General features: G+C 42.5%; 1 protein-coding gene across 8 annotated transcripts in view; it reads left to right on the top strand.

Moving 5' to 3' along the window:
* The window catches only part of NEO1 (neogenin 1), a 182,373-nt gene that overhangs the window by 70,486 nt on the left and 99,357 nt on the right, over positions 1–12,530 (top strand). For all 8 annotated transcript variants that reach the window (XM_077185271.1, XM_077185267.1, XM_077185266.1 and 5 more), the window contains exons 3-4: positions 865–1,140; positions 6,600–6,753. In XM_077185271.1, coding sequence (XP_077041386.1) covers positions 865–1,140; positions 6,600–6,753 — 430 coding nt within the window. The remainder of the gene's footprint in view (positions 1–864; positions 1,141–6,599; positions 6,754–12,530) is intronic.

Raw genomic sequence — 12,530 nt, 5'->3', positions numbered from 1 at the left:
GAGGTGGCACTTTCACCCTCCAATCCACTGCCACTTTTAGAAAACTATAAATGTTAGAGTCAGAAAATAAACTTCCCTTTTTACCTTGAGAGCAGCAACATGTCCACGTTGTGTTATTTCGTGTCCTATATGATGTGAAAAATGTGTATTTTTTGATTGGCTTTTCACAAATATTAAAATGAATATTATATGTGTTGTGTTAGAAAGTTATGCTGTATTAATTCTCTTAAGTAGTGTGTTAAATGTAGTTTTAGGTTATAACATAATGTTAAAATAGAAACTATGCTATGTAGGATACTTTTTTTTCTAAAAAAAGACTCGCACTGAGAGCAGCCACAGGACACCAAATCTTTCAGAGAAAGAGAATTTATTGCTCCATTGTCAGGGGAAATGAACTTCTTCCTCCTTGCTCAGGTAGGATGATGCCTTTAGGATTAAGATGAAGAAGCTGACACTGCCCAGACAGAATGCTGTGTTTGAATGGAATTTATGCATCATGGATGAAGTGTATGAATATGCAACAGGCTGTTGTGTTTAAGGGTTAATCCTCTGTTAACGTGGGGCCTGTTTTGGGCCTGTGCTGCCCAGAAAAGGTACCTGGATGTCTGTAACTCTTTGTTTCTATTGTCTCATATTGTCCTAATTCAAATTGTCCAAATTATTATTACTCTAATTATATTCCTATTTTTATAACCATTATATTACTATTAAACTTTTACCATTTGAAAAACAAATGATCCGCGTTTTTCACAACGACATCTTAACTTTTCCAAAACTCCATTCTTGAGTCTTGACTTGAACTTGCAGTCTTTGTTGCCCTGCTCAGCACATCTCCAACCCTTTATTCCTTTCCTTTGCCCGCAGGTCTGCCCAGGTTCACGAGCCAGCCGGAGCCCACCTGGGTGCGCCGCGGGGGCAGCGCCGTGCTGGGCTGCGAGGTGACGGCCGAGCTGGCGCCGCTGCTGCGCTGGGAGCGCGAGCGGCAGGCGCTGCCCCCGGAGCCGCGCCTGCTGCAGCTGCCCGGGGGGGCCCTGCTGCTCAGCAACGCCTCGGACAGCGACGCGGGGCTCTACCGCTGCCTGCTCGACACCCCCGGCACCCCCAAGTACAGCGACGAGGCCGAGCTCAGAGTCCTGCCAGGTACCCGGGGTCCTTTCTCTGAACCCAAGGGAAGTGTGCTCTTTGTGAGGTCCCCAGGATGAGGGAAGAGATGAGAATCTGGCTCCATGTTCTCAGAAGGCTGATTTCTTACTTGATGCTATTCTATTATTGTTGCAGCCTGAATTGCTGCTAGTAAAGTGCAAGGTAAAGAAGCAAAAAGGGCCTTTGCATAATGTCCACAGATGTTGAATTCAGCTGTGTGGTGAGATGTTCCAGTCCCACACCCACACACCTCCCAAGGTCCAGCTCTCTCCCCCAGGGGCCTCCTGGCTGCCCTTGGTCTCCTTGGGGCGATAGGTGGTTTGTTAGATGGGGGTTTATCGATCCCAACTACAGGAGTTTAGGTTGGATGATTAAGGAGAAGGTGAGTCATGAAGTAAGCATGATAAAAAATCAGGGGCTGGAGTTTAGTTGAGGCATAGCATTAAAGAGGGGGAGAGTCCTCTTTCTTTAGCTTGAAAGGTTAATGCTGGTTCATAGCTTCTTAATGATTAGGATGATATTAGAGAGAATGAGCTTTCAAAGTTAGCAAGTGGGCAGTACAAGGATAAGGGCCAGTCAGGGAAATGGGAGGGAGTGGCTCAGGAACACCTATATTCAGACATAGGAACAGGTGAAGGAGCCAATGGGGTGTAACTTAGGAGATGTCCCCCCAGGGCTTCTACATATTATATTTAAAGAATGCTATACTAAAACTATACTGAAGAAAAAGAAAGGATACATCAGAAGGCTTGACAAGAATGATAATGAAAATTTGTAACTGACTCCTCAGAGTCTGACACAGCTGGCTGTGATTGGTCATTAAGTTAAAACAATTCACATGGAACCAATCAACATGCACCTGCTGGTAAACAACCTCCAGACCACATTCCAAACACAGGAGAAGCAATCAGATAATTATTATTTACATTTTTCTCTGAGGCTTCTCAACTTCCCAGGAGAAGAAATCCCAGCGAAGGGATTTTTCAGAAAACATCACAGAGATGCAGAGAAAAGAAGGAATAAAACAATTCTTATCTCATTGGCTGCTCCTGTGTTGTGCCAAAGTTGAATGCAATATGGAGATTGTTAACCCAAAGTGAGGGTGGTTTGTTTCCTTGGCCTGTCAGGGCCAAGCAGGCTGTCAGTCAGCAGAGAGTCACAAGATTTTTGGGCAGTTGAGTTGGGTGCTTGTGCAGATTCAGTTTAGATGTAATGTAATATAGTGTAATATAGTATAGTATAATAGTAATGTAATCTAGTGTAATATATATGTATAGTATAATGTTTGTATATATTATATATATATATTTTATATATATAATATATTTTTAATATATTATGTATAATATACATAATGTAATGTAATATGGTGTAATATATATGTATAGTATAATGTGTGTATATATAATATATATTTTATATATTATATGTATTTATATATTATATATAATTTATATGACATACATAGTATAAAGTAATATAGTGTAATATAGTGTAGTATAATAGTAATGTAATATAGTGTAATATATATGTATAGTATAATGTGTATATATAATATGTATTTTTATATATATTATATATAATATATATGATATACATAGTATGATATAATGTAATATAGTGTAATATAGTACAGTATAATAGTTAGGTAATATAGTGTAATATATATGTATATTATATATGTATAGTATAATGTGTATATATAATATGTATTTTTATAGATATTATATATAATATATATGATATACATAGTATGATATAATATAATACAGTGTAATATAGTATAGTATAATAGTAAGGCAATATAGTGTAATATATATGTATAGTATAATGTTTATACAATATATATATAAATATACATAGTATAATGTAATATAATACAGTGTAATGTAGTATAGTGATTCTATAGTATAGAATAATACAGTATAATACAGTAATTAATTGGCCCTCTGAGATCCATGGAGTCAGATGCATCACTTCCTCCCCATCATTGGGGTAGCCCTGCCTTTACTGTAGGTTGCCACTGCTGCTCCAGGCCCTGAGCTCTTCAGGGCTGGGCACTGGAGACACTCTCAGGCTGCTTTCCTCTTCAGCTTTTAAGGCATTTTGGGGAAAAAATTTAAAAGCTGCCAGTAATATACTTTCATTGGGATGTGTTACAAAGGGGGAACCAACTCTTCCTTTGAGTAGAAGTGTTTGGGGACTTGTACATTTTTTTCAGGTTGAATCCCGTGTTTCAAACCTTGTGGAAGCTTTGCAAAGAAATTGGTGCTTAGTCTGACACTCTTGGGATGCTTAAGCTCAGGTGGTTTTAATTCTTCCCATATTCAGGAAGTTCTGACCATCTAAACATTGGGACCTTTGGGGGAGTCTTCAACTCAGGGTCTTTGTCCACAGGCCCTGAGCTTTTCACAGTGGTTGGAAACAGGCTGGAGACACTCACAGGCTGCCTTCCCATATTTAATGGTTCAGCTTTTAAGACATTTGTGGAAAGATTTCTTAAAATAAAACCCCAATAATATACTTCCATTGTGACATGATACAAAATGGGAATTGACTGTTTCTGTGAGTATAAAAGTTTGGGGATTTCTAAGTTTCTCGTGTTGAACCCCATGTTTCAAACCCTGTGGAAGCTTCACAAAGAAATTGGTGCTTAGTCTGTTGCTCTTGGGATACTTCAGCTGAGGTGCTTTTAATTGTCCCAGTATTCTGGAAATTGATTGTCTAAGCAATGAGACCTTTTGGGAAGTCTCCAACCCTCAGAGGAGGTGACATTTTATTTTGGAAGGTTCAGCTTTGCCTGTTGTGCTGAAATGTTGAGATATTTTTGTTAGAACAGAAGTCCAGTGCTGATGTAAACTGTTGGCACATTCAGTGTGTTCTGTTCCCAGTGACACCACCAGCTGTTTTAATCCAAAGGTTTGAAAAGTGACCAAAAATAGGACAGCAATGGGGGTTGTGCTTTCCCAAACTAGGGAAACAGAGGCTGTGTTTCCTAAGGGCTTCCTTAATTGTTCCCAGAGCTGTCTCTTCTGGATTGGAATTCTCCATGTTGGAATTCTCATTCAGTTGTTACTCTTGGAGAGCTGCTGGAGGGAGTTTCCATCCTGGCAATCTCTCAGGCTTAGGCTGGGCAATGCTGGGGTTGGCCTCACCTGGAGCAGGTGGACTTGAGGCACCTGGGGGCACCTCCAGGGGTCCCTTTCAAGGAATAGCTCTGTTTCTTGGCCCTTCTCTACTTAGAATACTAAATTATTCTGTAAAATACCCCAATTTGTACAGTTACAGCTCTCTTTTGAAATTGGGGTGTTGGAAATGAATCATCCTTAAAGTAGGACTGTTCCATTCAGTTCTTTGGCCTCTCCAACTAAGGATACAGGGCTTGAAGAAAAGCCCTTTAGGAAAAGATTGATTGAATTCCTGTAGTTTATATTGCCTTCATGTTTCTGCAGCCCTTCAAATGCTGAGGATTTTGCTGATTTTTTTTTTTTTTTTGGATACTGAAGATTTCTTGAAAACTTCCGTATTACACTGATCTTTTGAATCCTTTTTGGCTGCAGCTGTAGTTTACTTGCTTTTGTAATGTTTTGCTGAAAGTGATGAAATAGAGCTGTGTTAGGGAATTTAAATGATGCTGTTTCTTTGCTCCATCATGAATCCAAAAGTATTGATGGTGAAGTTTGGTAAAATCCCCTTTTTTAGAAAGTGGGATTAAGCTGTTGAAGGGAAAGCTCCCTTAGTCTTGAGCAGCCCCATAATTGATTGTTTGGCCTGAGAAGTATTTGAAAGAAGGATTTGGATTAATCTGTTCTTTATTCACTTTATTCCTCATTTAAATGGTTATCTGATGTGGGGCTGACAGTGAACCCCAGCAGTGCTTCCCAGGCTTTGAAGCACACCCAGCACACTCCTGCATCCCAGGGACTGACATCCTCAGACAGTGTTCTGCTGCTTAAACGTTCTGCTTTGGCTGATACCAGGCTGCCTCTGAGCAGAGAGATGCATTTCTGAGCTCTGCCACTTCTCAGTGGGTGCTTTCAAACAAGGACTGCAAGGGAAAAATGGCACTTAGCTTTGGGATCCAGTTTCCTTTTACCTGGGAGCTGAACTCCCTCCTGGGAGCTTGGAGCAGTGGCAGTTGTGTCTGCAGGGAATCACCCTGGCTCCTGGCAGTGTAGGGATGGCTGCCTGGAGGAGTTGGACCCCTGCTCTGCAGCCTGGCTGCTCCATGGGCTGCTCCAGGTCCCTGGCGCTTCTTCCCCACGCACAGCAGGGCAGGCAGAGCAGTTCCTGCCAGGAATGTGGGCAGAGCTGCAGGGATGGGGCTGGCTGATCCAGGACTGCTCAGAGCTTGGCTGCCTCTGCCTGTGCCAGCTCCCACATGGCATTTCCACCTGTTCTGCTTCCCCCAAGTGTCCTGGCACCTCCTGGTGTTGTGCCTTGGGGCTCATGTGTGCCCTGAGCTCAGTGCTGTGAACACTCAGTTTTATTTTTACTGTTTTGAGCTGAAGAACACCAAAACAACAACTCCCTGAAATCCCTGTGAGTATCACCTCAGGCCCAAGTGAGAGAGCAGCCAAAGATGTGTGTGATGAGACACAGAGGGTGCTTCATTCAGGGAGCAGGAGTAGAGTAGGTACAGAATACTCTGTCCCCATTTTAGAGGGCCAGAAATAATTTGAGGTTTTGTCCAGGTGTGGAGCTTTGCTGCCATAACACCTTCGAAGAGCCCTCAGAGTGCTGGCAATGCAGGGTGAGCCCCAAGTGCAGCTGCTCTGTAGAGCTCACTTCATCTGGGCACAGTGCAGGGCACACACAGAGGCTACACCCTGTAGTAGGGACTGAGTAAACATGTCAGTGCCTCCTCTTCTTCTTAAGGGTGGGAAGAAAAGGGAACAAACCCCACTCAGCCTAATCCAATGTAGAACCACTTCAGAGGATTCCCTGTTTTCATAAGGATGGAGAGCTGTGGTGGGGCATTTTTGTTTTGTGTTACTGAGCATGCACATTCCTTGGTTGTTGTATTTCACTTGGGGTCAGTCACTGCTGCGATAATTTAATTTTCCAACGTGTAAAAGCACTTCCTCAGGAGGCTCCCTGATGAAGGCCAAGACTTGCTGGACAAACTCAAACCTGCTCCTTTCTTTCCTAAATCTCTGCGACCTGGTGGAAGTTCCAGTTTCAGAGCTGTACTTTTGAGCTGGAATAGTTTCCCAGGGAGCTGGAAGAGTGAGAATCCCAAAAGTGGGGAATCACTTTGCATGTCTGGAGGAAATGGAAACCAGGCTGGGAGAGGCTGTGGGTGAGGCGGGGATGGAATCCTCCGAGGGGCAGGAAAGGAATGGGAAGTTTCATTTGTGATTTTGTTTGGCTGGTTGGATTTTGGTTCCGAGGGTTTCTGGTGGCTTTTACCATGAGTTTGCCCCCGGTGCCAGCTGTGTGCTGTCCTGTTGCAGATGCAGAGGAGCCCCAGAAGCTGGCGCTGCTGAAGCCGCCCTCATCCCTGAGCCGCCTGGCCGGGCAGAGCGCCCTGTTCCCCTGCGTGGCCGCCGCCTTCCCTCCTCCCCTGGTCAGGTGGACACGGAACGGGGAGGAGCTCCCCAGCGATGGGTGAGTACCGGCTGTGCCAGCCCTGGCCCTGGCTGATGGCAGCAATCCAGCTGGAGGCAGCCTTTGGGCTGGTGTGTGCCTTCCTTTGGGTGTGGAACCTGCAGAGCACAGCCTGAGCTCGAATGCTCAAGGCTCACTCTTGGGATAAAGGAGACTTTGGAACCAGTCTCAAGGTATTTTTTTGCAGCTGTTTGAAGCCAAGAAATCTTGTCTGAAACAGGGAGGTTATTAAGAATGGATTATTTGTAGACTGGCACTGGAGTAGAAGCAACAATTGAAGGAATAAGGACACTGCAGGAAAAGGAGGATGACTTGGGGTATTCTGAGTGTGAGGCCCTGAACTCATTCTTTCTGCAGTGGAAATGTCCACTCTGTGTCACAATGTCCCACAGGAATGGAAGAATAAGTGTTTAAAGCAAAATGACACATTTTCTCATTAAAATAGAATGATAAAACTGCAGGCATGATGGCAAAAAAATCAGTGAGCTTTCAGAGATGTATAGAGTGAGAATTTATACATTGAACTTATAATTGAACATTATAAGTTATACATACTTACACATAGTCAGAATAATGTGGTAGGAAATCCGTATTAAAGTAGCAGAACAAATCTTATCAAGACCATTTTTGTCTATGTAATGAACATGCTTCTAGAACCAGGATTTCACACAGTTATTTGAATGTTTTCCATGTCCCTCAAAGTCAGCAGTGAGATTAATGGGGAGCCAAGTTAATCATGGAACAAGGAGAGGTAAATTGTGACACAGAAAGCAGCCAGAACAATGCTCAAGTCTCTGCAGCACCAGGGATATAATATATCTCTCTTTTGGCAACTCTTAAATTAAAAGAATCCAGGGGCTGGTAATTTGAACTGTCTTTGATGGGAGGCTGCTGTGGGAAATGACAAACAGCCCCTGAGAGATGGTGCTGTGTCAGTGTGAAGGCACATGATTTAAATTCAGGGGGTTTTAGAAATATAAGAACTCACTCCCCTACAAAAGCTGGTGCAGACTCATTAGAGCAGCACAATCAAATGGGGTGAAATGGCAGAATAAATGTGCCTGGCAAGAGCTGAATTTGTTGTTCTTGTATGTAAAGTGATGTCATGTCACATCTTTGGGAAGTTTTGATGCCCTGTCCTTCTCTAGGTTGTGGCACATTCAGGGCACAGGGAGGTTCAAGCTCTCCTTTTATTTTCTTGATTTTTGAGACATAAAGCCCAGATTTTCCCACCACTGAATACAGTACGGTTAATTCCCTTTGGAATTTGCTTCCCTCATTCTCTGAGGTTACCATGATAACTTCTCAGGGCTTCACAGGTATTTTCTTTTTCTCAGAACTCAGAGTGAGAAATTGTTCTGGAGGGCTGGAGCATAACATTAGTAAATATACTTGAACTTCAAATGTACACAATTTGAACCAAGTCTAACCTGATTTTTCAGAATATTTAGCATTAGTTTTTAGTGGTTTGCCTTTTGTTACAAGAGTGGGTTCCAGTTGACTTTTTGCAACACTTAGCTCTTTCCTTAAAGTGAAACATGTGCTCATTGTGGGCTTGAGTTTTTTAAGGTAGGTAAAGGTAGAAATTTGATCTTTTTCCCCTCTGTGGGGTAAACTTTTTTCATTGTTCCTTCAAGTGATCAAACTGAGCCAAAGCTCCCAAGTCTGCTGCTTGTGACTGTGGCTGAACAGGGCAGGGATTCAAAGAGCTGAGAACAGAGACCTCTTAAACTCCATTTACCCCCCAGCTATTGTGTTATTGGTGTGAATAGAATAACTGGAAAATCTCCAGAAATTAAGATTCTTTGTTGGAGAAAAGCCTGCAGTTACTGTTGCTAAATAGCTACCTTAGCTTGTTATGCGTGGTCTGTTAATGTAATTACAAATTAAATCACATTTAATTTGTATTAAAATCCCCTTTTGATATAAAAGTACGACTTTCTTAGCATGGATTTTCTTTATCCCAAGAAAAAACTGATTCTTTTCATCTGGGCAGGTTTTAATGTCCCTTCTGCCTGGGAAAAGCTCTGAAATCCCAGGTTTGTTTATGCACACCCCCACCCCAAACATTACCATACATATATGTAGGTATAGCCATGTATAATGGGACATTTCTGTGTGTGTGTCTGCCCTTAAGAAACAAAACTCAGACAGCATGGGGAGGTTATCCCTAATTTGGACCCCTTGTTAAAGGGTTTTACACAAAACCTTATTTTACTTTTGTCATAACTGTGGTAATTAATTAATACAAAATAGAATGTTTGCCTTTCAAGTTGTATTCCTAAGGAGAATATGGATGGGAGCCTGTATTTATAGGAAAATAGATGAATTTTAAGGATAGGGAGTGGTGGGGTTTTGGTATTAAATATTTGTTATAAGATCTGGAGAAAAGGGAAGGAGATTAAATTTGATGAATTATTTGTTGAAGACTGCAATAAGATTTATGTTAATGGATAAATATGAGTAAACTTGAGTGATGGCAGCCTTGGCAGTTGTTCAGACAGCCTGTAATGCAATATATTGTGAAATTAGTTGCTGTGATAAAATATTTTCCAAATTAATTAGAGTGTGAGAGGAGGAAGCTTTGGGTGTTGGGTGAGAAATGGGAGTTAACTCAGTGCTCCAAGTTTCCATTGGAACAAGGCTCTTAGAACTCCAAGGAGTCCTTCTGAACTCACTATGTTGAGGATTTTTAAAGAACTCTGATGGAGAGACTGCTGACTTCTGGTTCTCCATAAGGAATGCCCCTAAAGACTAAGAAGCTTTCCTTGAATTGGTTCACTGCTCCAGCTTGGGATCTTCATATTTTAGAGTGTTCCCAAATCTCCACTGTCTGTAAAGAAAGGAAAAGACTAAATCTGCTCTAGGAGCTCCCAAACCCAAAGGGAGGCTCCAGCCTCGTGTGTGAGCCATGGTGGCAGGTGGCACATGGACAGGTGTCATCCATGGGCTCTGCACTGGAATATCCTCCTGCTTTTCCAGCTGGATTGGCTCCATGGACTCCAAGTCAGTGCTGTCTCTGCCAGGAATGTGGAGAATGCTGAGGGAAATGGAAGGAAGCAGGGAAGGCTCTGAAGTGGGAAGTTATTGGAATAAATCTTAGGCCCTTTATGGAAAACTTCCTAAAGTGAAATCTCCAACATTGCCTGGTACAAAAGGTTAGAATGGAGGTGTGAGTGGCTCTTCAGGTTTGAACCAACTTGGAGCCTTTTTTACCCTGAATATTTGTTATTTCAGTCCCCATTCTGGCTGAGGATCCTGCTGTGTGAAGGGTCTGTTCTTCAGCAAGTGCAGGAGTCACTTGGTGCTTTTGGCAATTCCTCACTTGGGAAGGGAAGTTCCAGGTGGCTGCCCAGGTGGATTTGTCCCCAGAGCTTGGGACACAGGCACAGAGAAGTGTCTGGAAGATGATCTGCTCTGAGAAGTTTGCAGTGTGTGCTCCACCAGCATATATTGTATCTTCATTTATCCTGGAACACGTCTGTGGGAGAAGGAACAAATGCAGGTGCCACAGGTTCTGGAAAACTGCAGTAGATGAGATGGTTCATCTGAAATTAAGCCACTGAAAGGACTTGAGCAGTGACATTTTAATGTCTGTAAAGTCCAGCAAGCTCTGCTGCAGCTTTTTGCTGTTCAGCTTAGCAAAATTTCGTGTAATTGAAAAATTCCTGCAGAAACATGGTTGTACATGTAACACTTCCCTGCAGTGAGGGGATGACAGCTGAGGGCACTTGTGCCATGTTCATTTCTGCTCTAGGAAGTCTGTGATTGTAGGATCACATCCACATCCCTAATGCAGGGTGTTCCTTAGTGCTTCCCACAAATGTGAGAGATTCCCATTATTGCACATTTCTGTTTGCAGGGTTCTGAGTGATTGGTACCAAGTGAATTACACTTGCCCAGCTCAGGAAAGGTTAAGCATAGCAGAGTAATTATGGAGATTTTGCTGGTAGTAGATCCCACAAAATAATCTAATTTACTGTCTAATTTTATCTGCTGTACTTACTGAGACAGCAAATAGATTATAAGATGTTTGGGGAATAGTAATTTAAAAGAGGGAAGAAAAGCCCAAACCTCAGGGTATAACTGACAGTTTGACTACAGTAAATTAATAAAGGCTCACTATATTTTGTGATAATGAAACACAAAGAGCCTGTGAGTGAGGCATCCAGAGTAGCTCAGTAATTGTATGTTATGGGGTGCAAGTGAGGGCTGGATGGAATGCATATAAAAGGCTGGAATTTGATTTTCCTCTTCCCTGACATCTGAGTGATCAATCTTTGTTGTTTTTAATGACACTTTAAATTATGTTATCACTTTTCTATTAAGCTGATTCTTTGTCTCCAGTGTCTGAAATCCGATTGCCTCACTCTTTTGTGAAAATGCTTCATTGTCCTTACAAAATTAAGATGTTTTGCTTTATTATAAAAGCAGCTTTGCTTTAAGTCCAGAATTTTTCCACAGCTGATTGATACAGAGGGAATCACCAAGGAGTCTGGCAGATTGTTTTCTTCCATTAAACTTCCACTAAATCACCTATTGGGAAATTGAACTCAACTCTGGGCTTTCTGGAGGAAAATAATCAAAGGGAATAAAAACATGGCACATGTTGAGGTGGCTGAATTCCCACAAATATTCTGATGCTGCAAGTAGTTTGTGAGACCCCCTAGGACAAGCTGAAGTGACAAGGAGGAATAGTTTTCAATAGTTTTAGTAACATCTGAACTGCTGTCAGTAACTTTTCCAGAGGCTGGCAGTGGGAAAGGAGCACCCTAAGGCACGTGTTGCTTTCAGAGGGTAACAACAGATCTCCTGGAAAGGACATTCATGTCCTCAAAATGCCACAGACACGCTGCTGGCCTTGGATCATCCCTTCAGGGTGTGACAGTGGCAGTTCTTAGGGCACAGCTCCTGCCCTGCTCCCTGTGCTGCTGTCCCTGGCAGATCCAGCTCCCTGCTTTCATCCCAGCCCTCAGCACATTCCCTGCTGCTAGAACAAAAAGCCAAAGCAGCTCTTTTACATAATAAAAGAAGGTTGAAAATTTCATGGATGGATGTGTCAAGGTCCAGGCTTGTCTTACCCTGGTGTTTTTCTTCAGGCCTGCTTTTGGAGCCTGTCTGATGTGCCATTCCCACGCAAGCCTGGCACATTTTTCCCAGCATTTGGGAAGCTCTTAATATGATTTTTCAAACTCATATCTTCACTCAAATTCCCTGCACTTCTTCCAAGGCAGCCTTTCTGTAGTCCTGGTGTTTCTCATGGGAGCAGTGTGGCTTTCCTTACAGAGCACCTGGACAGGGACATCTCTTTGGATGCTTTTAACTCTTAATGCCACTTATGGTTTTGTTTGCTCTGCTTTTAAATGATTTGCTCAGCAGTTACAGTAGGATCATAAATCAGTATTTATCTGATAAATAATAGTGAGATGAGGCAAAACTCTGTGTCCCAACAATTTACCTGTCCAAGAAGGTCAGGATTGGTCCTACTGATGTAATTCTAGGAAAATTTCAAATGGAGAAAGCACTGAGGTTGATTTTTGTCCATTGGCCATTCATTCCAAATAGAGACCAAGAAAGGCAATTGTTGTAATGCTCATATATTGACAGAATTCAGTTCCTTCCTGCCCTTGAGAGTGCCAGGCAGGAAGCCACCAGGTTCCCTTCCTTTTTCCCCAGTCTTCCTTTTCCAGCTGCAAATAAAAATGGCTCTGGGTCAGCATCCAGGCACAACTTGTCCTGGCTTGGGGTTCTTGGCATTTTATTGGAAAGTTTATTGG

Source organism: Agelaius phoeniceus, chromosome 13 (genome assembly GCF_051311805.1).
Source record: "Agelaius phoeniceus isolate bAgePho1 chromosome 13, bAgePho1.hap1, whole genome shotgun sequence".
Classification (NCBI taxonomy): domain Eukaryota; kingdom Metazoa; phylum Chordata; class Aves; order Passeriformes; family Icteridae; genus Agelaius; species Agelaius phoeniceus.
The sequence above is the reverse complement of the archived record's forward strand: the minus strand, read 5'-3'. Positions and strand labels throughout refer to the sequence as shown.